We start from the raw sequence: 28,000 nt of genomic DNA on the forward strand, positions 1-28,000 counted from the left end.
AAACCTCAAAGTGTCCTGTCGCGTGACGTCATTAATTCCACGTTGGAAGTTGTTCCCCCAAATGTCATTCTCAGTTTTGTGATTGTGTATAAAATAAAATAATGTTTGTGATGCAAAATGCAGTAATGTTGTCAAATAACGCTTTACGCCGCGATAATTGTGTTAAATGAGTCAAATAACCATGATCTAAACATAAATTCGGTGTAATTATGATGACCTTAAAATGCGATTACATTGATAAAAATGACTGAAGTTAACGATGATTTCACCGGATTAATGGAATATTTCGCGATAGATGATCAAGAATTAAACAAAGTGGATGTTAAAAGTGTTAAAATGGATGACTTTCAGCACAATAATTACATTGTAAGTTATAGGTTAAAATTATTTTTATCTACGAGACACGGCGTATGTTGCAATCTGCGAAGTTGATAACATATCAAGAGTCGGTTGGATACGGCAATGAGACAATTTTAGCGAATGATACGGGCAAGCGCGAGCGATCGAGAGGCGCGGTGAAGTAATAGTGATCGTCTAGCGCACCTCGCTCGACGGCTTTCGTGGCTACACTTTTACCGTTATACTAAACTACGTTCATTTCACTCTGGGCTCGGTCGCGACCCGCTCGACTGCTCAAACCCAACTCACCCTAAGTTATCTAATTGGCGTCATTAACAATCATCCAATTACTAATAGGGTTTTACTCGATTTTGTTATTGTTCATGTTAGTTGCTCAGTGCGTGCGAGTCCGCAGCGCGAACCGGCGTTTTTACGTAAACAATCAGTTGCCAGCTAGGCACCATGCGGTTATCACTGCCATATGCCATCTAAATAACCACCAGTGCACATAATTTTCCAGTCGTTACAGCAAGTTACGGACACAAGTGAATGTTGTGTGATCTTACATTAGTTCTTTCACAGTGATAGGACCATTTTTGGGACCTTATAAGTGATTGATGTTATAGTTTTGATGTTGTAATAATATTGTGAAGTGTTCAAAATGGATAAGAAACTGGACCTATTGTCCTTGTTAGAGGTAACACAGTTTAATATATCAAACTTTTATCCCCAGAATCAACTGATTATCCACTATTTTTCCTTTTGTTTTTGTAGGTAGCTACTTAGGTATAATTAAGGCAAGCTTTAAACTAGATCTTTTATTATGTTAAGATAAGAGATAATAACGGGGAAGCCAGCAAACACACATAGATAGCTATTAGTTACATGTTTATAACCTCTCCGCCACATTTACACCTTTCTCTTCAGACTTTCAGAAGTCTAGAAAACGAAAGTGGTCATAAATACTTGCTACAATCTCTAAAAGATTGCAGATTACAATTATACTCACATACAATTTAATGTTTTAATAATTTTAAAGAAGAGTTGTTGTAAAATACTTTAATTGAACTTTTATATAACATTAAGTAAAGTTTATTTTAAAGCTTCCATTTAACTGACAGTCAAAATATAGAAAGTCAATCTACAGTAACTGCCAGTTTTGGGTTAACTTTAACTGCATGCATATAAAAAAAGTAGGTCCAATTAAAATAAATCTCCAAGAGAGGCTTTTTCACATTATTATGTACTATTTTTGTTTATCTGTTTTTATGTGAAAAGTGTTATCTGTAATTTGTATTTATCTAATCATTTCATTCTTAATTTAATTTTTATATTGCTACTTTTGATGCAAGCTGGCAAAACATAAACCTTATTTTGAGAGCAAAATGCATCAGAGAAATGTGTATGCAACCATATTAAATTTATGAAACCGATACCTGTCACAACACAACACGACAGACAAATGGGAATGCGGCTTTACATTGACAGTATATAACACTTATCTTGACACTTAAGGGCACAACAATTCTTTTAAGGGGTTTACCATTGTCACCGGGCTGATGGGACATAATAACAACTATAAAAACTTAAATAAAGACAAAAATATTTTTTAGTAAACTGATTTTCCTCTAATTGGTTTAACTCTAATTCACTACAAAATCCCAGCATGTCATAACAGCTCAATGTTATCTAAATATAAACATTTAGAGCATGGAATACCCAAGGGTCAGATAAGAATTATTCTTACTTAATACTTATCTCCCAAGAACTACCTAATAAATAAGCAAAAAACATTCTGCTATTAATATGCTTTGCCCTCATACTGAAAAAAAGCCAGAATTGTCCTTATGTGACTAGCCTTTCCTGTATAATCTAAACAAAATATGCACACTCCATAAATAAATACATTTATTTACCTGTATCCCATGGATTCCCCAGTCCCGGGAAAAAATATTACCAGCTGATTGAAAATACCAGCTGATTTCAACTGACCTAATTGTATAGTTGATAAACCTGGACTGGATTTTAAATCTTAATGTCAAGCTGCTTAAGATTCATTTTGCTTGAGCAAAAATGTAGACTTAGGTCCTTAGTAAATGGAAGTTAAGATGAGTCACGCACGCCATTATGTTTTTTGCTACCTATGTTTTTTAAGTTCACTCAACAAGTCTCTGCCCTTTGTTTGGCAAACATACAATCAAAATTCTAAAATGTTTTAAAATAACGTTATGTTATGTACACCTATTTGGAAACCGTGAAGTAAAAAGTTATGGGAGTAAAAGTCTAAAAGTAAAAAGCCCAAAATTATAGTGTATAAAACATCTACAATTTATTTTGTATTGCCTAAAGTGTTATCTATCACTATGGTATGACTATATGAACCTAAAACTTACTGTTATCAAAATACCCAATACCTAGTTAGTAGTTTAAGTAATTACTTCATATCACACTCTGTAGCCAAATCTAGTTAGTAAATGTTTACCTAACTGAGAAGATGTCAGTTTGATTCATATTATAAGGTTCCAACCAGCAAGAGATCCAAATTTCTTACTTAAGCAATTAGGAAACCCATAGAGTGTATAGATTTTTAACACAACAAAAATTAACATTTATGTGTATAAAATGTTCAAATTAATCATTTGTCAATGCCATTTACAACTGGATTATTTTTAAACTTATTTTGTAGGTAAGCAATAGATACTTATGACATACCTATAGTAGGTATATTTCTATAATAAGTACTGTATAATCAAGTTTCTGATCAGAGTATTTACTTCCAGACGGACTCGTGGCAGAGTCCGGATGATCTCCTGGAGAACATCTTCTCTCTGGAGCAGGGGTCCCTCAACTTCCTCGAGGAAGCCTTGCCGGACTTCAACTTGGACCCCGACAATGTGCCCCAGTCCTCCGGAGCTGTTAGTAGCTCGTGTTCAGATAGTGGGCTTTCCAGTGATCCTGCTGAGTTGTGAGTTAAACTTATAATATAATGTTATTTTAGAACTTGTTTCTTAACCCCTTTAATAAGAATATTCAAATACCTTTGTAAAATTTTCAAATAAACCCAAATAATAAAGAAGGGTTAAGGAACAACGGATTTTAAATTTGATCCATGTTTATGAATAATGACATAAGAATTTTGAATCATCTACTAAAATACTTCAATTAGAAACATTTTCTAATTGCTGTGTAGAATAAACCTGTTTTTAAAGTGCATGCACCCCTACAATTATTTTTAATAGTTTCTTTAAAATATAAATGAAAAAGGCTCTAATTTAAAACTAAAATCACTGCGACCATCAACCGAAAATGCATTACTGATAAGAATGATATCACCAGAGAAATCTCGACACACCATCGTCGAAACTGTTAACTGACCTTTCTTAAACCTATTTAGTGATCAGTTACTTGTGTTTTTGTTTGTGACTATGAGAGTAAGGCATCATGCATGAGTCACGGTAAACGGAACACTGTCAGCATTTTATCATGCGTATTGTCGGACATTCCTGTTGAAATACCGGAACTCGAGATGTTTTGAGCAGGGACCGAAAACCGTAATGTGACTATTTCGTACAAATTAAACAATAACAACGCGTAACTTTTCAGGATTGCCATTAAGCAACGGATTATGATTAATGATAATCTGACAATCATTACATTATGACTCAATAATATCAAACAAAGGGACCCCCTAGTAAACACATAACAAATCTTATTGAGCTTACTGTTACTGGGAGCTTTATTGATTTTGCCACGTTGAAGCTTGCAGCGTGGTAGATCCAACGTGGCAAATTGATCCGCAACGAGAACCATTCTTTCATCATCTTTGTCCGTGACGCATGCGGGGCGCGCCCCTTCTACATGCCTGGATGGAGGCCAATGCAACTTCATGTTTCATCTTAATCTATTATTGATATGTTATGGAGCTTACTATTACTGTGGGTGCTTTTTTGATTTAGCCTCGTTGAAGCTTGAAGCGTTTCAGATCCAACGTGGCAAATCGATCCGCATTATCCGCAACGAAAACCTCTCTTTCATCATCTTTGTCCGTGACGCATGCGGGGCGCCCCGTCTAGTGTTTACACTGTACAGGGCTGGAGGCCAATGTAACTTAACGTCTCGTTTTAATCTGTTATTGATGTCTCGCCCGCACAGAATAGGATGTTTTTTCTACTCTTAGCTATATTTTGCGAGGAGAATATGCAGATAATATTGAGCAACTTTTAGTATGGTACTAACTAGCCCCAAAACTAGCTGTTTTGGCTGATCTGATGTCGATGTTTTCTACGGGAGAGCTAAAATTTTTTTCTTGAGTTTGGAGTTGGTCGCATAGTAAATTTCTCAGTATCCACACCTCACCTTGCAAACTTTGGCTTTGAATACACAACCTGTAATTATACAGGTTCACCATTAAGTGATGAGGTTTTACAGTTCGAATAGGCCTCCTGTTAACCGAGCGCCGAAGCGCATTACCTTGATTTAAGGAACTCGTTTACACATAAAAATTTATCTGCGAATGCCTTAAATAGGATGTGATTGAAATGACAACGAAAAATATGATTTACTTGGCTAAGGTAACTTACTGAATAAAAAATAGTTATTTCATAGATATTTTAAATAAAATATACTGCTTAGGTGTATAAGTTTTTGATAGGACCATGCTTATGAACATGGTCTTAATGAAGTGAAATTGGAACCCCAATTTACACATTGCTACATGTATTCAACTTGTTTTTCGAATAACTTGGCTAATAATGTAAGTTTTTTAGTAAGTTGTTAAATTAAGAGAGTTGTAGACTTATAATTCATCTATATATACACTACCGCTCAAAAGTATTTAGGCACCCGCAATTTTCACCATACAATTGTATACAAAAATTATTTTCAAAATCATACTGTTCGATCGCAGGCAAATGACTCTCTTACATGGTGGATTGATTTTTTATTTAGGTAAATATATTGAGCCTCAAATTGTTGCCAAAGACATCCTTTAAAATTTCGAGTTTACTTTATGCAATGATTTAAAAAACCCTCATGTACATGTCATACAAAATAAAACGATTTTGTACTGGAATACGATTTATGGATTTTTTTACGCTTGCCATTTGGTAAATAGGCAATGTACAGTCGCCATCAGATATATCGGAGCGGCCGAGGCGCTCACAAATATCTGAACACGCCTCTATTGTCAAGGCGTTAGAGTGCGTGTTCAGATATTGTGACCACCTTGGCCGCTTCGATATATCTGATGGGGACTGTACACGAATATTATGCACATCATTTTGAAGCTCGATATGTCTGTTAAATTAAAAAGTAAACTGCACAAAAAACTGTTACCCAACTGCGACTTAGCGGTATCATTCTGAAAGTCGATTTTGTATACAATTGTATGGAAAAAATTACGAGTGCCTAAATTGTTATGAGCGGTAGTGTAGATAGGTGAATGTAAATTGTAAACATCAGCCACGTGACAGTAGATCGCAGACATAAAGGATTGTTTGTGCCAATAAAACACTTAAATGCAATTCACTTTGTAGCTAAAGCGTTTTATTATCATGAAGAACAGGAGCAGCTATTAGGTATTAGGCTGACGAAGTAGCGGGACTCGCGGGCAGAGGCTAGTATTAAATATGAAAAGGTATAGTGGCGTGGGCTGTAGTTTTAATAATATACAATCAAAATATACTTACTGTACTAGTCCAGTACTTTAATTCACCATAACCACCAATCTTCTTTTTAATGTTTTCTGAGTTATTACTTAAATTGATGTAAGTATTTTGCCTGAACTTTTGACATTCAAATAGTAGTGACCCCTGAACGAAGATATTCGCGTTAGCTTTGGACCATAGGAGCTTTTGGAGTTTGGACTATAGTTGGGTGTTTTTACGATAATTATCATCATGATCTAACAGTTACACGGTCTAATAAACACACATATTTCTGGTTCTTTGCTTTCATTGGTTACATCGTTCTTATTTTCTTCTTCTTTCACGTCAACATTCTTCTTTCCTTCTTTCACGTCATTCTTCTTTTCTTCTTTCACGTCAACGTCCACGCCCACGTTATCATTCTCGATTATATCACATATGAGAAGGCGTAACAGTCTTTCAGCGATCACATCGTTGGTTAGCCTGGGGGAGTAGCGGGGTTGGGAAGGCGCGCTGGGTGGGCGGAAAGGCGCGCTGGGTGGGCGGTAAGGAAGTGGCTTGATAATAGCTGGTATGATGAACTGACCCGAGGTGGGGGGCTGCAGCCGTCCAACTTGCTGGTTACCGTAGCAGTTTCTACCCGCATATTGGGTATAAACCTGAAAGAATCAGACCAAACTCATACTTAACCTGATAATAACAACACGGACATTGTCCACAATCCGTAACTGATAGTAGTAAGTGGTGTAGTTTTGCAGTGACTTTGTATATTTCATACTGTTATGCTGTACAACTATTTTAAAATAATAAAATAAAAATAAAAAATAGTTCGTAAAGCTTATGCTTATTATGACAGTCTTTGTCTACGTGGCAGCGTCTGTCTCTTTAAATTAAGGACAAAACCAGTCCATCATATGGCGTATGCCCACTGAAATATTTATTCTGTGCCACTGCTCGAAATGTTCTATCTAATTTTGCCGTCACTTAACGAACTTCTTCAGAAAACAAGCATATACTTTTTGTACACTGTTTTATCAAATTTGGCACTTGAAAGAATTATTTTTAAAATACTACCTCAGATATGAGTAAAAGCGATGCCAATAACTGCACTTTGTGTGACACCATTTTGATATCGATTTGACCTAATAAAGGCCTTTGAATGCTTTATATACCTACACGGATGATTTCAAAATGAAATTCAGATACTGCTACTGGGTTTTGTAACATTTAGGTTGGGTTTTGTTTGAGCACGTAGTGATTTTTTTTCTGAAAGATATGTACTCGTTGTGCCAGCAACAGATAATGTTTGAGCAACCCTACGCAGGGCATTCCAACGCCCAGTTCTCTTTGTCAGTATAACCTAATTGCTATTTAAATTATAAAAATCTACTATGTATAGTTATTACAAAAATCTAACTAAACAAAAATTGGCCTTGGTGTAATGTTGTTAATTGTGTGGGCATTAGCAGCACCGGACGTATTTTTGGCCTGTATTAAAATATCGGTAATTTAGTGTTTGCTTGCTAAGGCCCGAAGTACATAAAGTCTCCAACCCGTATTAGGCAAACGTGGAAAATATAGCCTTACCCCCTTATTCATAAAATTTTACGGGAAGATTTAGTTAAATTATGTTTTATCCCTTTCTTACAAATACATAAGTCAGAATGACAGATAAAGACAAACGATTCATAGCTAATTCAGGCCTGTCATTCGTCTGGAATAGGGCTTACGCCCAGCAATGAAGATGACTAACTAAAAGTGTAAAATGTAGGTATGAAATAGATTATAAACATAAAACCTATAAATCTTATCGAAGATATTAATTAATTGCGATTTGTTAATAAGCAAATGACAATAACTCGTTTAGATCGTAATGTAGTGGTGTACTTAAATAACTCATTAAGTTATTCGTGTCATTACCTAATTAATAACCTCAACATTCTTATTCGACATTTAAATTACGGATTCTTATAACAAACAGTTAGCATTGAACTCAACTAACTCATTTTTCCTTAAAATTATTATTTTCGATTGAAAGAATTTTCTCGATAGTTTGTTTTGTCACATGAAACAAATACTACTGCTAATACTACCTAACCTAATAGAAATCAACAAACATCTGTAATCATTATTAAACATGAATAATAGAAACCGGTAAGAAATTATCCGGATGATAAATATTTCGAAGGTTTATGTCCTGGTTTATCCGTATAAAATTGGATATGTTCGTTAGCGGTCCGGTTGTTATGTGGTTAAAGGCCAAACCACATCACAGATGCATGTAGGCAGGCTATGCAGCACGGTGCCCGCTCGCTGTGTTGACACGCGCGTGCGCATGCCGGGTGTAGCGTTTGGAATTTTAATCAGCAGCTTGTGCCATTACAAGCAATCGGATAGGGTCGGTGCTCTGTAGATTTTTTCGTAAATCAACCATTTGCAAGTCTGGCGCATGTCTTACTTAGCCCCATTTTCTTGGCTAACATTCTCATCAATGGCTTGATCACGTACACTGGCAATCAGAACTGCGCTGTCATAGTCATCTTGTGTGTATTGGCGTTAACCATTATTTTTATTCTTACAAAGTCATTCACCCGTGAAATATGCGGACGTTAACATTCTAATCAGAAGCCTAAACTAGGACAAGACCATGCATTACAGCAGCAAAGACGTTTGACGCGTTTAAATACGTACTATATGTCATACGAGTTTGAACCTTGTCATCATTTTATTAAGTAGCTTCTCATTTGACCTTTTAGCGGAGACATAAGAAACGTCAACATAATAACACTTTATGACATATAATTTAAAACCTTGTTAGAATGTAATATAGTCGGTTTTGATTTGACAAACTTAAGCTTTTGGCGGATGCAACCAAAGCACAGTTGTAAAGAATGTGCTAATGAAAATAGTCAGCACGGACCACTTATCACCTTTTCCTGACAATTTTATATTGCATGTAGGTTTTCCTTTTGTGAACTATTATAAAGTTTAAGGAAAAACATGTAACATATTAATTTATGCATGCATAATTTATTAATAACTCTTTTTTTATGTAAATCTTTCTCATTTAAGTGAAGTTTTGTTATATCTTCTTGAGAAATAAAGATTCTTAAACCTGATATTCCAACTGCCACTATAGCAATAAATAACGAATGTGTTTCGAGTTTTTCGTGAAACTAAACGAAACACGAAACTGTTTTGAAAAACAGTGGCTTAGGATTGAGAGGATCGTTTTATGTTGCCTCCTCGTCAGTTTTTATAAACACAGTTTCTTGTTCTAGCAAGAAACCTTTATTCCGTTTCTGCACGAGAAAGGGTTTTTCGAAAGACTTACGGAAAAGAACCGCACAGCTTTAGTGGGTACATTTAGTTATCTAAAAAGTAGTGTACAACTAAAGAACTGCCGAAACTTTCGGAAACTTTAGTAGGTACGGTGTTTGACCGAAGTTTCCATATCGGTTTCGACATAAAAATCATGTTTCGGCCGAAACTAGAGCAAAACCGACCGAACCTTCGGTTTCGGTTTCGGCCGGACACTAATACTACAAAGCTAAACTAGATCTAGAGCATATCCCGGACACAATAATGACAAATAAATACCCCAATTTATCATTTTAGTATAATATTAGTATAAAGCCAAGATAAAGTAATAAATTAGCCAATACAATTTAATTTCAGTAGGTATCTGGGAATTCTGGGATAAATTCGTAAAAACAGAGCTAACACAGTAAGGTACAATGCGTCATTACTTTGTAAACATCTACTGTAGTTGCAAGAAAACAGACTAAATATTTGCATAAACAACAATACATACTATTGATACTATAGTTAGTAACACATTGAAAGCGTTTTTCTGTTAGTATAAATAAATTCTATCATTCGAGTAAATCTAAAATTAACATATATTTTGGATAAAATATTATCTTAGATAAAATTAAAAACAATCATTCTTACATTCATCATGGGCAAGATTTGTTATGAAGTAAGTATTTTTGCTAATTGTGTAATTTAATACACTTAATACTTAGGTAAGTACCTATATTTTTAGGGTTCCATACCCAAAGGGTAAAAACGGGACCCTATTACTAAGACTCCTCTGTCCGTCTGTCTGTCACCAGGCTGTATCTCATGAACCGTGATAGCTAGACAGTTGAAATTTTCACAGATGATGTATTTAAAAAGTACGGAACCCTCGGTGCGCGACTCCGACTCGCACTTGGCCGGTTTTTTTAAGGATATTGTGTCGTTCTTAGAGAAAAAGAATTAATGTACGGTTAGGTGCTTATTGCTTAACTGACATTGGCGAAAAATATACATTTTCTTCTACTGAAACCACGTCACTTTCCTTATCCTGTTAAACCTTTCAATGTATGTTACATTTGATAGTTTTTTATAATTTAGATTGAGAATAACGTTTATCTCGTTCTAGTTCATTGATTGTGATAGATTTCAACCGGCCCTAAGGTTCCTTTTCCTGACACTTAAGTACATAATGTGTGTCTCGAGTGCATTGCGTTTATTGCTTGCAAGTTTTCTATGCAGCCACTATCAGGCCTAGTGAATAGAGATAGTGGGGTCACCACGTGTTCACTTGCGCACGTCTTTCATTTTCTATAGGTAAACATTGGGAAATCGAAACAAACTGCTACATAGTAGTAACCACGTGTATGATACGCGGCCTTTTTATAAGTGAGGAGTGTCTTTTCAAACGGGTTTATTTCTTTATGAAAACTATACAAAAATAAGCCTTGTGAAAAGACACACAAGGCTTATTTTTGTATGGTTATAATAGAGAAATAAACCCTTTTGAAAAGACATTCCTAAGTATATAATATAACCGTTTATTAGATAGCTACTTATAAACTGCATTATCGCCATGACATTCAAATTGTATTTGGAGCAAAGTAATTGAAAAAAAATACGCAAAGTAAAGATTTATTTAAGCGCCTAGTAATGGATATATATTTTGTGCATATGACCTAAAGTCTATATTTAAATAACTCGACTCTGCATTACTACACGTTTTGGACGAATGAAATGATTAATACGGAATGTACACTATGTACAGTACAGTTAATAAAGCTACGACATTACCCCTAACAAATAATTTGTTTTCGCTTATAATGTTACAACTACGATAATGTATTATGTACATAAGACTGAACAAATTGCCGTCAATAAGTTAAATTCAAAATTTCATTGAGCTGTCTGTACGTCTTAATTTAGGCCGTCTGCATACCAGTTGAGAAGATACAATTTATATACTCGTACTTCGTATCATCCTTACTGACTTCCGATATTTTTGTTCGCCAATTATTTTCTCCGTCGAAACCGCAAAGTACTTGCCCTTTCCGCCCCGTTATCCTTTGCCTCATGGTTATAAAAATCCTTGAGGCCGCAATACCTGTTTGGTGCTCGTAAAACCGAAACTTATTCCAACTTTTCAAATCTGCTTACTTCCATTTTGGTAACTTCTGCAGATGTTATTTGTGAAGTCGTCGAGTCTCATATTCATATACCTAACCTTCAAAGGGCTTATTTGAAAAAGATTTTTCCAATTTTCGCTCTAAGTTTTGCAATCTTTTAATCAAGGGTTTTTTCTGGGAAGGGGTAGAAGTAAATAATGGTTTTCTGATTATTGGGGCATACCTACGCATATTTCATGTGTTCACATCAATCATATTGTATAATTTTCTATAACCGAAAGTTAAGAACATAGGTGATACTGATACAATCCACAATTCTGATACTCCCGAAAACTACGTCGAAGTAGATTTTGGACAATGTGAGTCAAAACCAGAAAGCTCTACTATTTTTGTAGTGTGTTTTTTGCGAATTTTGTATTATACACAAAAAAAACTTCAGCAAAGCTACAACATTCTTGTAAAAAGGAATATTCCAGTAACGTAAAATATAAACGTTGTTTTTTAATACAATGTACAATCGTCAATTACAGTTTCCTCAGCGCAATTGTTATTTGTACTTGATGGTGATATTCTTCCTTTCTTTTCGTAACGTTTATTGTTTAGGTACATGCTTAATAGATGACACGGTGCACGATTATAGGACCCTTTTTTATTTCTCATGTTTTAGTATTCACTGACTATTTCAAATTTTTCTCTTTTAACCACTCTCGAAGTCTCGACAAACCTTCTTATGATTAATTGATTAGAGTCCTCTGACTATGTCACATTGTGGTGAGCGATATAAACATATTTTTGTTCAGAAGCTCTTACAGTTTTTACGGCGATTTAAGATGCTTGTCTCTTTTATTTGACTAGATTTAGTGTGCTTTAATAGCATAATTGACCGCCTAAGGTCCGCAGGGTATCAAGAAATGCGGTGTTAGATAATTTATTCCGAGAACCGGCGTAACCACGTGTCTGCGGTGCGTAGTTTTAATGTCAGTAGCTCCACCTGGGGGCTCCGCAGTGCCCCCGCCAAGTCGAGCTCAAAACAAGTTTACCCGGCGCCACCTTCGATCAAATCTTGATTCTCTCTGGCTCTCATTCTTATAAGAAAAGATAAGCCAAGCCATAGCTCTGGATTTCAATGGAGATTTAGATATACAAGATATAACTACGAATCAAGTTAAGATTTTTGAATTCAAACGCGTTCCAACTCCGAGGATGCCAGACTGTCGGCCCGATAGCATGGTTATCTAGATAACGCTTTATCTTTGCCTATTTTTAACGAGGTTTCATATCAGTTGCATTGAAATGCAGTTACGGATTGAAAGGAATATTCCATCAGTAATGCAAAATATTTATAATTTTATTAGACCTTATACTAAATTCGTTCGAGTTATGCCAGATTATAACGAGACGAATGCAATGTAGAAAGTATGCAATGCAATGTTTGATTTAGAACCATGTCGAAAAGCGTACAAAATCCCTGAAAAATTATGCAAATTAACATAACATTCATTCATTCATTGGTAATTAATTATTTTGAACAGTATTGAATGATTCACGGTTAGTTTCACTAGACTTATGTTTAATTTATACTTGGACCGTGATTACCTTTTGTATTGTTTTCGAGCTCCCGATATTTTGACACAATTACATGCATACAAATAAAAATACAAAAGGTAATCACAAACATCACGGTCCATATTCTGGTCGATATAAGTCAAAATAATTATTTTTATCTAAAATAAATGCATTTTATTTGTATCATAAGCGTTGTAACGGAATAAACGTATATACCTCCTGAATATAGGCGTCCTGTCGCTTAAATAGTTTAGTTTTTATTTTATGAAATTTATATGTACTTATTTATACTATTCTAATAGGTATCTGTAATTTGGACCTTGTTACCTGAATCACGATTGAAATAATAATATAATAGAGTTATCGGCTCTATCTTAAAGCTAATACTGATCTCGAGCTAAATTTGGCGCAACTACTTTGTTGTAGTGCTACCTATCTTCTAGTTTTTGTGAAAGCGCCTGCTATATCTGACCTTTCGATCCAAAGGCACACAGATCAAACTAAATGAGTACACATATTTAATATACATTAAATACCAGTCAAGCACAACACTTTATAGCTTCATCGGAAAGGTAAGAAGTCAAGGACGTCAAGAAACGTAATCATTTTCCAGAGTCCTTATTTGTCTCAGAGCGGAACTCCATTGAGACGCGAAGGCAATCTTGCTTTGTGTCTTTCCACTAGTCAACTTTCTTTGATGGCTATTGTTGCGCTTTGTGCATCCCCTTTACATACTCGAAAGTGAGTTTGACTATTAAAGATATAAGCAGTGACAAGTATAATTATAAATTGAGTATGGAAATAATAGGAATTCTAGAAATAAATAATTATAAATAACTTTAAATTTCCTGAACGTTATAATGAACTCTAAAATCGATATTTATTTGTTTTAAGTTTACATAACCAGGAACATATTCGTTATGTATTAGGTAGGTATATTGATTGATTTGATACCAACATTTGTTTGTAGAGAGTAATATAATTATTAAATTTAGGACAAGTGTCACAATTGCTTACTTATCATACCTTCCGAATGTCATACAGTACGTAGCCATTACTGACCTATCACATGTATACTTAACACAAATTTTACTAATTTTGTAAGTATATTTAATCTATCACTTTAAATAGACTTACTCGATGTACAAACAATATCAAGTTCGTAGGACATTACTGTCATTAGGTGTTCAATTACCTACATTTAAACGTTTACGTAATATTTTCTCTTTAAACTTACGTAACCTTCATTGATATTTTAGTGTTACTACGCTTTAAAATTGTCCTATCTCGTTAGTATTTTATTGGAAGCCCCGACTTTTTTAAGCAAATATTTTTTTGTCTTGAAGCTAGACCCTTTGCCTTATTTATTTCTGTTCTTTTATCTAATAGGTAATTTTCTAACTCAACCTATTTTTCTTACACTCAAGAGAAATCGGTATTTCTTACGTCATTTTATACCACATTTTGTTATATTTACTTTTAAGGGATTGAATAGTACTAAGAAACCTCAACTGTACCTACATACTACAGGATATAAGATGGGAACAAGAAAAAAATTATATACTTATGTATGACTTTTCCGTTGTCCACCGGTGGACATAATGGAAGATGACATTATGAATTCTTAATTTCTAAATAAATAAATGGGTGATAGTCATCCTTAATTCACGTATTAAAACTACCCTTTATTTCCAGCGACTTCGAGCAGCAGCTCTCCCCGTTTCTGATCCAGAACTCCTGCGACGAGGACCTGACCTGCGCGGGCCTGGAGCCGACCAGCCCCGGCGCCGTCCAGGACGTGGTCATCCAGGACTGCAGCGAAGCCTCCAACTCTTCTGATGCCTTCGACGTGCTCAACTTCGAGCAAAACGTCGTGCCCGGCTTCATCAATAAGAATACATTCCAAAATGGTAAGTCCCCGCCAGAGCTAAAGGTATAGGTAAACGTTTAAACAGGTGGCGGAGATTGTGAAATACCTACTTGAATTTCAATACGTAATTCGGTATAATGATGCCTAAAATGTTCATTTGTGCAATCAACATTAGTTTCGTTTGTTATTAATTGTCTTATTCGTGTTTGGTCTCATTCGGTTACAACATAACGAATTAAACAAGAATGAGATAACAATCATACTTAAATCATAATAGAGATATTTGAGTATATATTTTAGAAGGTCTGAGGTTGTTTTACTCTTCTTTTTGTAAACATAAACAAGTAGAATACGTTAAATAACAAGTATAAATGAGTCGATAAACTAAACAGGCAAACTTAGGCTGTCATCCATCAAATATGGAAGTAACGAATAACCAATTTCGTGCCAGACATGAACAGCGTCCAAGGAGAAAATATGTATTGAGACTGTAAACTGTAAAAAAATAAATCTACACAGCAGCTGTAGTACATTGTGAAATTTTCGAATTTCAAGGCGCAATGTCCCATGTTTGCCTGGTTCTATTTGATCAGACAGACCTTGAAATGGATAGGTTCATTCATTCATTCATTAGTTTTATTATTTTTTATATATGTTTCATAATGTGTTGATTGTTAATGTAATATACTAATCTGTGATTTGTAATAAGTTTAAATGTATACCTATTAGCTAGCTAAGAAGATAGCCTAATTATAATTTTAGTGTAAGATCAATATTTTGCATGCCTTATTGTGGCGTTATATGCACTCATGATCTGTGTATATTAGCAAAATAAATCAATTGAAATTGTAATTCATTTTTGGCCTAGGTTTTAGAAGTTGATTGTGATATAGATCATTTGTAAGTTATATTGCTCTAACACTATATTAAAGAATATATTCATGGATCGTCACCATACATCTATAGACTTCTCAATATCGCTAAGCAAATTATTAATTAACCAGAAAACATTACGTCAAGCAGAACGGAGGTCATGCCCAAACTACTCGTACATCATATATATTGTCTTGACAAAAATTATACATGTTTTCCTTTTTGAACAAAAATGATACAGCTATATGCGTGTGCGGTACTTTTCATATAGGTAAGCTTCATAGATGATACTGTGTCGTTTGGAGGTTGCCCATACATTTTTTTACCCTACCCTTTTCTCTGTACATTAAAGTTCTTTTTGTAAACTAAGTATATAAAACGTAACAGACTTGATATAATGATATAATAATATAAACACGCCCTGCCAAGATTTACGTTAAAAGGTTTCATAAAAATGTAAATTTAAATGTAGATCCAGTGTAAACTCTGTGAAAACACTAGATGATTCAGAGTTGTGCAAATCTAATTAGTTTAGCGTTACAAATCGGATTGGAAGTGGAAGACGACGATGCTAACCATTGCAACGTCTTTGATAAACCAGCGTTCAAATTTAAATAGTTTACTTTTCGTCTCCTGTTTCTGTGTTAGCAAAATATTTGACTTGTTTCAGTACTGTTTTTGAATGCAAATGTTTTCTGTGTTTATACCGTTTTAGATTACGTAACATCCTAATAAATGATATAAAAATAATCAGTTATATACTTAAACAGGTCCTAAAGGCTTCGGCTAGCATTTTTTTTAAAGAAGAAGAAGCTAAACAAGAATAATTTATTCTACAACAGGTTCTATATGCGATAACTAGGTATAATAACTTCTGATGTCTAAACCATTTTCGACGCCCAAAAGAAATAATTTTTAATGAACGCTGGATTCAATTCAAATAACTTTCATATATCATGTTCTCTAAATATATTTGAGAAATAGAAAAAAACTTACATGTAATTTAAAAAAATATATTTTTCGTGGATAAAAATTTCAAACTGATTTATATTTGATTTACATCTTTAAAATAGATAGAACGTGGTAAATTACTTTTAATTCAAATAACATGAATAATTTCTGTACAGCACATAACCTTGAATACACCTGTACACCTATCATAGGTATTAAATTTTATGATTCATTTAAACCACTTGACTAAACAATCTCCTATGTTATCCTATTTGTGTTAACAGTACCTTAACAGAGACAAATAATCATCGTGAAGGATGCCTAGTTAAGATATTGATAATGATGAAGGTACGCAATTAAGGAAATAATTAATAGGCTCCTATATTATTCTGTTTGTGTTAATTCGGGTGATGATTAACTGATAATGTAGCGGTATCATGATAACAGTACCTTAACAGAGACAAATAATTATCGTGAAGGATACTTAGTTAAGATAATGATAATGATGAAGGTACGCAATTGAGGAAATAAACAATAGGATGATTTAATAACACGACCGACACGTGGTTTTTTACGTGTCCTAAGTATATGACTAGGGTTAGGTATGAGTTTTTTTAATATAAGGGAAAGATGTGGCCAATATAAAGCAATAAGAAGAATGTTTAGGCAAGTAGGCACAAGTAAGAGGTATGGTATGTCTCTTTCAAAATATGTCAAAAGAAGGAAACCATTTTGAGATGTTTTTAATTGCGATTTTATCGTATATTTTCGCTACCTAAGTTTTTTGTTGTAAGAATTGTTGAACACAATTCTAAAACAAATATAGCGTTGTCTTGTCTTGTCTCAAAGACAATCATTAATCAATACTTGAGCTATTTCAATCCAGTTATATTAACTACAAAAAAGTTACTGTTATATTTCGATCAGTAGTTAAATACGGCGAGCAACGTTCACCTTTCGCTCACGATTTGAATCACTTTCGCACCGACGGTTATGTAGTGGCTTAACTATGGGGTGGCAAAGCGGGCAAAATACCACGAAAGAGGCTCGAATTTGACCGAGAGGTCGTGAGCATAGGCCTCCAATGGCCCCAATCGATGAATTTCCCATGGACCTCAGATGGTGAAGCTATAGCCGGACCAAGATCTACACCGAGTTTGTCATGGCAAAGAGTGGAAGTGTCATGTTTTCATAGAACTTTGACTTTTTTATTTGACTTTTACACTTTGTCATGTCAAAGTCAGAGTTATCTTAGTCCGTCTCTACAGTACCGTTATGTAACAAAAACCCTTGTTCAGACAAAGGCGGGAGGAAGCGGCGCCTCTCGCAGACGCCCCAGGCCGTGGTGCAGCCCAAGGTGCAGAAGCCTTCGATCAAGATCGCAGCCAATGTGAAGCCACAACTGGTGGTCAAGTCGCAACCGCAGAAGCCTTTAAAAGTTGCCAATATACAGGTAAATTATTAATACACGAACTATGAAAATTGGTCATTTCTATATCCTAGCTCAATCTGGCCTGCATTTTTTTAGCGTAAGTTTGAATTGTAATCCGCTATACACATTTAAGATTTAACCTGATATTAGGTTGAGCTCAAATTTAGCACACTGAAGTAACTGGGGTGGCAAAGCAATGTTATGGCGTCATAAAGACGGTTAGATTATGACTATAATGAAGACCGAAGGAGGCCAAGGAACTCTGTAATAAAACAATGCAGCCTCATTTTCGATAAAATAAAGTATTGTCGGCGATAATAGCTATTACACTTTTTTTAAAGAAAATTTCACGCAAACGTCAATTAACAATAAATTTCGTACATTCACACTTTCTCAATTCATGCTTTATCCTTAGGTCATCAACCCGCCACCAAAAGTATACTGCAAGCCCGTCGAAACCGTCGCCCCCCAACGTAAAGTCATCCGCGTCGCGCCCATGGCCGGCAACCCTCGCTCCATTCTCCTCCCCGTCACCATCAAAGACATGAAGGACCTCAAGTCCATCAAGATCATCAATGCTGCAGACTTGAAGAACGCCTCCAATATCAAATTGGCAGCGGCAAATCTTCTGTCTCAGAGCAAACGACACGACTTCAAAGTGGAATCTAGGAATGATTATGAATATGAGAATAATAATAACTGCGGTAAGTGAATTAATAAATATTCCCTCTAATTCAAGAATCAAGATGATTTTTTTAATAGTGAATATGAGGACATAATTTTATCAGACTCTTTAAGGACCGGAAGGTTTCATTTCGACCCGTTTTTACTTCAACTACTAGTACAGTCACCTACCTACAGGTACCTACCCACCTACTAGCTCTTCTAAGGCCGCAAAAATATGTGGCATGCTCTTATGGCTCTATAAATAAGATCGTGTTATATATTTTTGCTGCTTTCGTTGTGTAACATGTTATTGCAGGTCACTGTACAGGGCGTACGAAAGGTTATCAGTATCACTCATTAATATCAATGTAGACGGATCAAGTACAAAATACCGCAGCTGTGATAGTACCTAAGGAAAACCAGGAATTAATATTTCAATCCTAAATTTAAAAATTCAATGTTGTTTTTCATCTGGCAAATTTAGATACATGGGTGTTAACTAAAGGCTTATTATTATTCGGGCATTTTAAATATTAAACAGGAACATTCGTTGGTAATATATCAATATAATTTGGCTGTGTATTAATATTTTAGCGCCAATAAATTTATATTAGCCTCAAATATAAACATCATATTATTAAAACTGGCAGCAAAACTCAGCTAGGACTCGATTAAAAGTTAAACCGTTATAATTTTAAAGTGAAATTACTGTTACGAAAGCTGTATATGATTATGATAATTCTTATAGCATAGAATAGAACCTCGGTTGCGCGGAGTGCACTCATCCCGTTTTCGATTATTAGGGGCAATTGTCTTGATTTAGACGCGCGACATGTTAGAGATCGCTTTGATTTCATTGACTTAACACTTTAGCACGTTATTCTTGATTCTAGTCGTTGCGTTTAAGTATTAATCAAAAACATTTACTAACAAGAGACCAATAAATCAGTACGAGGTGGAACTGTAACCGTTTTCCAGCAAAACATTCGGAAATGCACAAATTAAAATAAACTCATTTTTTGCGCTTTCGGTATTTTTATACAGCTATTATACCAGCATTAAATTTATAAATGGAAGCACGACTCCGGAACTTGACTTAACTAACGTTATACATACTCAGATTATTCCTTAAACTATGTAACTCAATCGATGAATCAATATAATACTCGTACCTTTTTTCAAATAAAATTTCAGATTTGACATAACGAAAAAAAAAAATCTTACAAATCCTACTGAATCATGCTAAATCACCTCAATACTTCTACTGTACACAAAATAAACGAATTAGTACAGTTACAAGATTATTATAAGGTACTTCTCACCTAGCGCCCGTTAAGTATGAGATCACGAAATTTGAAGTGATGAACTTAGAAAAAAAATTACAGATCGCCGATATTTACTGCGTAAGGTCAATGCCACCTGTTACGCGTGTTTGTGTGTGTGCGACTGTGTGTGACGACAATACGTTTTAGTAAATGGTTGATTATGCTAAAAGTTATGGTAATGTTTTTTTGGGCGTGGTACCATAATCCTTAGAACAGGTTTGGTTACGAATATTTTTCGTTTGTTATTTCTGCTTTCGTAAAGGGGCCCACTGACTATCAGTCCGCCGGACGATATCGGCCTGTCACTTGTTCGGAACTGTCATATTTTGGTTCTAAGTCTGTTGCTACACCAATAACTTATCTATAGCCGGGCAAAACATCTTTGTCAGTAATAAAAAAAGATGCGAATTTCAAATTTTCTACTCCGCTGTCTGTCTGTCTGTCACAAGGCTGTATCTCATGAACCGTGACCGTGAACAGTTGAAATTTTCACAGATAATGTATTTCTGTTGCCGCTATTACAACAAATACTAAAAACAGAATAAAATTCGTATTTAAGTGATTTTATTGCCGTTTTTTGCGTAATGGTACGGAACCCTCGTCCGCAAGTCCGACTCGCACTTGGCCGGTTTTTTATTTAAATTTGCCATTAAATTATAAAAGTAAACCTTTTCCCCCAGACGACTCCGGCACCGAGCACAGCGATGATGATGACGACCACGCCCCCCAGAACAACGGCGGCGGCTACCCGCGCCTGGTCCTCACCCCCGAGGAGCGCCGGCTCCTCGCCAAGGAGGGCATCACCCTCCCTACCAGCTACCCCCTCACCAAACACGAGGAGAGAGAGCTCAAGAGGATCAGGAGGAAGATCAGGAATAAGATCTCCGCACAGGACTCGAGGAAGCGCAAGAAGGAATACGTTGACGGGCTCGAAGACAGGTTTGTATTGTTTTATTAACACACTATTTACCCCCGACGGAACGGAACGGTGTTTAGGACGTTTGTGTAGGTATTTGCGCATACAAAAGTCCATTGGAATACTTCATCCGATTCGCACGTCGCTCCGATGTTTAAGTGGGACAACGCTATGCGCGTATTCTAGCGACATCGACGTGCGAATCGGATGCAGTGTGCCATGCGCCTTAGGCTCATATGATTCGATTTTGCGAGTCCAATACTGTGTATCAAAAATTGTATTTGTGTCAGAAACTTATCGGTATCTTCCTCGCAACATAAGCTCAAACTCCCAAATGAGTCCTACTTTTGTAAAACCTTGACAAACTGTTTATGACCTCTGGTACTAGACTATTTCAAAAATTACGTTAAAAAAATATAATTTTAGGCGTACTCGTATTGTACGGTTCCAAAATTCCCTACACTCCCTGTCATTCTCCAAATCGACATATTTAACCTAGCGTAGCACCGCTCTCGATTGCACCACTTTAATTTAAGAGCAAGCCCCCAATTCAGTTGGGCGAGTGCTCAACAATTAATCCGACTTTCACTGCATGACATTTCACGACTTATATGTAGCAAGCCAGTCGTGAAACAAACCTGTATGTGTGCTTTGCAGTTGCATAATACAAATACTCTTTTTTCACGCTCAATATAAACGATGGTTTAACAGCCCATTGTGAATCGTGAATGAAAAAGTTTTTCTAAATTTTGGTTGCTCTCGGATAAGTCGTTTCCTTATCGTGCACGTAGTTAAATGCGAGTAGCATTCAATTCTCAAAATTTTAACTTATATTAACCTAACCGACCTAATAACCCAGTCGTTTTATGTCAAGCGTGCCGAGACATAAGTTTAGGGTTTTAAAACATTTTGATGCTATAAGAAAACTGAAACTAGTGCCTACGTCAATTCGTAGGATTAGTTGTCAAGCGGACCCCAGGCTCCCATGAGCCGTGGCAAAATGCCGGGATAACGCGATGAGGTTATAAGAAAACTGAACTGTTTCAAAATTTGTTTAATATCGTATATGTGTTCTTATTTATGTTTTTCCATCTTTAAACTCATGCGTAGATCCAACATGTTTGGAAAAGTTTGCAGTTATGTATTACTCCTACCTACTAGAACCCATTTACGGGTACGAATAGATACCCCAGCAGGCGTCACGTAAATAAGGTGGAATTATGTTTTATTATTACCATGTTTATTGCTTAGTTTAGAAAAGCTGATCAAATGTAACACCCCTTTAACCCAGTTGCTATACGAAGTGGTGGTCTCGTGTACGAATCCCGATTCCAGAGATCAAATATCCGGTAGCAAATATTTGCGTGATGATCGTTTCCGGCTCATGGCTGTTATATTTACCTGAGTACATGTTTATTTACATAAATATATCTAGAGGCTCTACAAGCTGTTCTCATGTCTGTAGGATGTAGGCCGTATTAAACGACTAAAAAGTCATGTACATACAAGCAACTTTGCTGAATAAAGTAGGTATACCACGCCCCACGCGGTAGGTAGGGTAGGTAGGTGGGTCGGTTATTTCCCAAATTTTTTATATTTTTTTAGATGGATCTATTTATTTAGAGGTACATAAAATGTAATAAATCACGAAAGTATCAACATTTTTTACATTGTTGACATTGAACAATAAAAATTATGTACTTATAGGTAGATAACGGAAAGTCGTGGTTACTAAGTAAAAACAAACCATAAAAATAGAGATAAGTAATTGGTGATAAACAATTACTTCCAAGAAACCTTTAATACAACCAGATATTGCAACAGAAGTTGACATATTTGAGTAGTTGGGGACATTTGTTTTGATAATATTTGGGGACTTTTTACTGAACAATATGAGTATCATTGCTATAGAAACAGTTCCAGTAACATTACAATCTAATCAAATGAGCGACGCCGAACTCCACACACTGACCTTTTTATTTTATCTCATTCATGAGTGGATGTTACGAGTACGTAAACTTACGATGAAGTAAATGCGATATTATTCACTTTTAAACAAGTTTTAAAATGATATTGTAAAACGTTAATTGCTTAAAATTGTTGTCGCCAATGAATTTCATTTGAACGGTTCATTACTCAATTACAAACTCGATAATAGTACATTATTGTCGAGGCTCGGAAGTAGCTACTTGCTGGCTGAGGATTCCTTTTAAACGGACGACCTTGGGAGTCCGTTTAATTGAATCCGAAGCCAGCAAGTAGCCTTCCAGCCGAGTCATATATAGTGCTTTTCTCAAAAATGGCGCAATAAATACAAATACAGTAGAAATATTTTACAGAAGCAACGTTCTTATATATTTTCACAGAAAAAAGTTAAAATATTTTCTTTGCCGCCTTTTTATTTTTTAAATTCAAAATTGAAGTGTATTTTTCTGCTGAAAATACGCAAACTTATTTGAGACACCTAAATAGTCGCGGTGGTATTATAATAATAAGTACTGATCATCTGTTTGGCTGTTTGTGTGGCCTTTATTTGATATGGCCACTTCAACTTTTAAAAAGTTTGGAACTCGACAAGTAATGGGATTTGTATGCAACATTGCAGTCCCGAAATCGAGACTGCAAAGTTTTTAACTTTTTAATTTTTCACTGACCATAAACTACGCACTTCGCGACCTATTTTTTAACCGGCAACGTCGACTTTGCCGTTCATTTTTGAGAAAAATTATATTACATCCTTGCACAAATTGACTAAGCCCCGCAGTAAGCTCAAGAAGATTCGTGTTGGGGGAACTCAGACAACGATATGCATAACATATAAATACTAGAATACATAGAAAACACCCATGACTTAGCAACAAATATCTGTGATCATCACACAAATAAACGCCCTTACCGGGATTCGAACCTAGGACCATCGGCTTGATAGGCAGGGTCACTCGTCTTAACTAACTTTATTATACCTAACACATGAATGTGTTGTTGCAGGGTTAAGCAGTGTACAGCCGAGAACCAAACCCTGATCCGAAGGCTAAAAATTCTGCAGTCGCAGAACCAGTCGCTGTCCACGCAACTGAAGAGGTTACAGGTAGGTCATAATTTATATTGACTGTTCGGTTTACTAGTCTAAAGTAAAGGATAATAAAAATTGTCCTTAACAAAACAATAATGTCTGTTTTTCCTTTTCATGTTTCATGCTGTAAACATAGACCGGGAGGTTGGCCGTACTAAAAAGTGCACATATGTTACTGTCATTGCCCGCATGGCAACTATGCTTCGGAAAACTGTGTTGTTTTTCTGGTATACAAATAGTTTCTGCGTTTTCCTCAGGATTCCGTCTCCTGTCTTATTTAGTGTGCATAAAATCACAGTTTACCCCTTCATGCAATGGATAGTGCGCATATACAAGTTTTTAGCGTACGTAAATATTTTTCAAGTGTTTAGCAAAAACGAAAAATGCGCCGTTAGCATGTTATTCTCATCGGATACAAACGCACTGGAGCGTGTAGTTGCATTTGTCCTCGAGATAATAAGATTGTTGTCGACGATAGCATACAGGGTGGCTAAAAAATAAGTGCATTCCCGTTGCCAGGGAGGCTTTGGGATCATACTGAGCAACTTTTACTATGGGACCAACCACGAAATCGCGAAAAATTTTACGATAGATTTTACCCTCCCATAGAAAATGGACCAGCCAAAATGTATGAAACAGCCAAATTTTTTCCGCGATCTCGGGGTTGGTCCCATAGTAAAAGTTGCTCAGTATAATCCAAAAACCTCCCTGGCAACGGGAATGCACTTATTTTTTAGCGACCGAGTATATGTTTACTACGCTGTTATGTAATGTAGGATTTTAGAGGTCGATGAGAAAATAAAGCTATGATTACATTGATTATCTACCAATAATAATGATAAAATGTTGTGATAATTGGGTGACACTACGCTTAATTTGTGGTAGGGACAGTCGTAATCACTGTTCGGAATATGCTTAAATATTCTTCGACGGACTTAGGTTCGTAAATTGACTTTTTAGTATGTTGGTCGGGTCTATTTAAAGCACGGATCTCCCATATTCGACCTGCTGGCCGAATTCTACCCGTGAGCTCTTTTGGCTTAAAATCCGGCTCAAAAATTTTAGTTCGAGACCCCTGATCTATAAAAAACGTATGTGGGTCAGATACAAAGTTTTATAGGGTGTGCTCCCTGTACTGATTTTCCATACAAAAACAGTCCCGGAACTCGCTATACAAATCGAGGACGGGGCATTCCTTACATAGGGCGATTTAACCTCCTAAGGCGCAGCCATACAAATGAAAAATCCTAAATTTGCCACTGAAGTTTGAACCTATAGTTTGGGATATAGACTTGATTTTGCGTTGTTAGAAGAAGAATCGAACTGAAGAGGTACTATAGGTAGGACCTTGGGCCTTAGGAGGTAAATGTGAAAATGACCAGTGGTTCTGGCCCTTTAACTAAGATATCGTTTTGATCGCAGAACGTGCTGACGGGCGCCACGACAGCCGGCGGCAAGGCGCAGCCCGCCACGTGCCTGCTGGTGCTGCTGCTGTCGGTGGCGCTGGTGGCGCTGCCGTCCCTGCGCGACGACGTGCGCCCCCCGCCCGCCCCCGCGCACCCGCACCCGCACCCGCCCGCCGCCCCGCCCGCGCCCCAGCTCCCCGCGCAGCGAGCGAGGGCCCTGCTGCAGCATACTAGTGAGTACAACGTATACGCAACGACGTGCGCCCCCCGCCCCCGCCCGCGTCCGTGCACCCGCACCCGCCCGCGCCCCAGTCCCCGCGCAGCGAGCGAGGTCCCTGCTGCAGCATACTAGTGAGTACACTAAACGATTTGAGGACAACCTGATGCCGGCTATACACTATGCCGAGAGACCTCGAGGCTGTACATGTGTCTCGCCCTTCTCCGATTGGTTTGCTTCTTTACCGAGAGACAAGAGGCTCTCTACGAGTGTGTACAGCCGGCATGAGAGTACCTAGTCAGTTCTTGCAACTCCATTTCGCATTAAACATACGCTTCGATAAGAGATGCTTGTTGAGTTAGAATTCACCTGTGCAATTGAAGATGATTGAAAATGGTAACGATACTATAACGCTCTGATTATGAGTAGTAGCCAATCAGAAAGTGAATAAATAATGTATGAAAATGACCACGTAAATTTTCGTTCGCATGTGTTCATATGTTTTTACTATTGGATTGGCGTTTACGATAAACGATTGGCACCCAAACTGCGCTCGGTGTACCTACCATTATGTCTGTCGTGAAATTTAAAAAGTTAACAAAAAAGATAATGCAACTTTCAGGGATTATTCAATGTTCGAAAGTAGCCGTGACGCTTTACTTCACTTGCATAATGTTAACTGAACTTTCTTGATTTTCTTTTGGATAGATTGCATTATGCTATTGTTACGTAATTGTTAAGATATCGATTTTGTGTTTTTTATTCAGATAATACTTGTGAAACTTTGCAATTAAGGACCGGTTTCACACCAATGCGTAATTTACGAATTAACTTTAGATTACGAAGTAAATTTATCAATGATGAATTTCATGAAACTAATTACCTGAACGTGATTCTTTACGTTTCCGAACAAATGTCTACAGCGAAAGTAATTTATTGCTTGATAAGTTAATAGGAAGATTAAAAGTAAGGCACCAAAGAAAACCCATCGTTATTTTTATTTATCTTATGTTTAATTGGAACTTGCAGTTTTGTCTATGATACTAGCGAACGTGGTCGCAAAATTTGAACCCATTCACACTTATCAAAGTATAAAATTTTGAAAGTAGGCAACCGAACCGGGACTTCTTTGGCGCAGATACCTTATATTTAAATAGGACTTAAATCATACAAAATTGTGCCGCCAAACTCTCAGTTTTCACTTATTTAGGTATCTATCTTGGGCTGTCAATAGATATTCTGCCTTCTCAAAATTCTATTGCCAACTGGCTACAAAGTCAATTTATTTCCAGAAATGGTGCTGGACGAAGCCGTGATCGACGACGGCGAGTTCAACATGGATGAGCTGATCACCTTCAACCGTCACTCCGACCACGACTACCAGATCACCAAGGCAGAGATCCCCACCCTCCCGGGCGGCTACCACGACCTGCCCATCGACGAGGACTGGCCCCCCAACCTCAAGAAACGCATGAAAACCATACACTTCGACTACGACGACGGACACGATTACCTCCCCCCTATCGTCAAGGAGGAAAACTACGAAAACGCATACAAAATAGAAGCAAAAATCGACGAAATAGAGGACAACGCGTTCTTCACTAACACCCTCATGTCTACAGGAAGGAAACTAGGCGAGCTGATCGATCTCTTCCCGCCCATACCGGTCAAGAACGAAGATATACTCGTAGAAGAAGTATCCGATTATGATACGAGGAATATTACAGAAGTTAAAAGCTTCATCGTGAATGGTGTGAACGGTATTTAGTTTTGTATATACCATATAAGTTCCTACGCCTTATATTTTAATCTTATATGGTATTTCCATTGCATAATTATTTCCAACTTTATATTTTGTTACAATATATTTTCTCTATTTTTACTATGATTTTATTTCGATGAAATTATTCCTTGCGTTAGTGAGATCGTATGATTTTATTTAGGCTAAGTATTATCTCCAGATGAAGTATGATATTACGTAGATGAATTGAAAGAGTTATTTATAAGACTTCAAATTAATATAATGATTCTTATCTTAGACTATCGTATTAGATATATTTTTACTTTGTTACGCAATTATAATTTAAGGCATTTTGTGTTAAATTGGTGCAATTATGTGTTAATCGCCGAGTAGTGTTAGCTAGGCTAGAGTAAGTTACAATCTGTTCAGATTCACTTTTAGCTGTAGTTCCGTTATATTATACTACTTACACGATTGTTTTAAGTTTATTTGTCTTATTGATTGGAATGTGGAAGTTAAGTCGAAATAAACTGTACGAGTAACTATTGTATTTT

The 28,000-nt window shown here is 36.3% G+C and overlaps 2 protein-coding genes across 3 annotated transcripts; one reads left to right on the forward strand and one right to left on the reverse strand.

Annotated features, from left to right (window-relative positions):
• Positions 1-51: 51 nt before the first annotated feature.
• On the forward strand, positions 52-27,993 carry LOC134748883 (uncharacterized). Of its 2 annotated transcripts, none has more exons than XM_063683714.1 (9): positions 52-366; positions 3,120-3,304; positions 14,672-14,886; positions 17,969-18,123; positions 18,518-18,806; positions 20,774-21,032; positions 23,998-24,097; positions 25,505-25,721; positions 26,998-27,993. In XM_063683714.1, exons 1-9 carry the CDS (start codon positions 244-246, stop codon positions 27,471-27,473), a joined length of 2,019 nt encoding a protein of 672 aa, XP_063539784.1. In that variant the 5' UTR covers positions 52-243; the 3' UTR covers positions 27,474-27,993. The 2 variants fall into 2 exon arrangements, with proteins under 2 accessions (XP_063539784.1, XP_063539785.1); XM_063683715.1 differs by lacking the exon at positions 52-366 and adding an exon at positions 597-1,036.
• On the reverse strand, positions 5,857-7,140 carry LOC134748859 (uncharacterized). Its single transcript, XM_063683681.1, has 2 exons — positions 7,059-7,140; positions 5,857-6,643 (listed from the first exon to the last, which is right to left on the reverse strand). Exons 1-2 carry the CDS (start codon positions 7,107-7,109, stop codon positions 6,242-6,244), a joined length of 453 nt encoding a protein of 150 aa, XP_063539751.1. The 5' UTR covers positions 7,110-7,140; the 3' UTR covers positions 5,857-6,241.
• Positions 27,994-28,000: the final 7 nt, after the last annotated feature.

Source organism: Cydia strobilella, chromosome 17 (genome assembly GCF_947568885.1).
Source record: "Cydia strobilella chromosome 17, ilCydStro3.1, whole genome shotgun sequence".
Taxonomy (NCBI): Eukaryota; Metazoa; Arthropoda; class Insecta; order Lepidoptera; family Tortricidae; genus Cydia; species Cydia strobilella.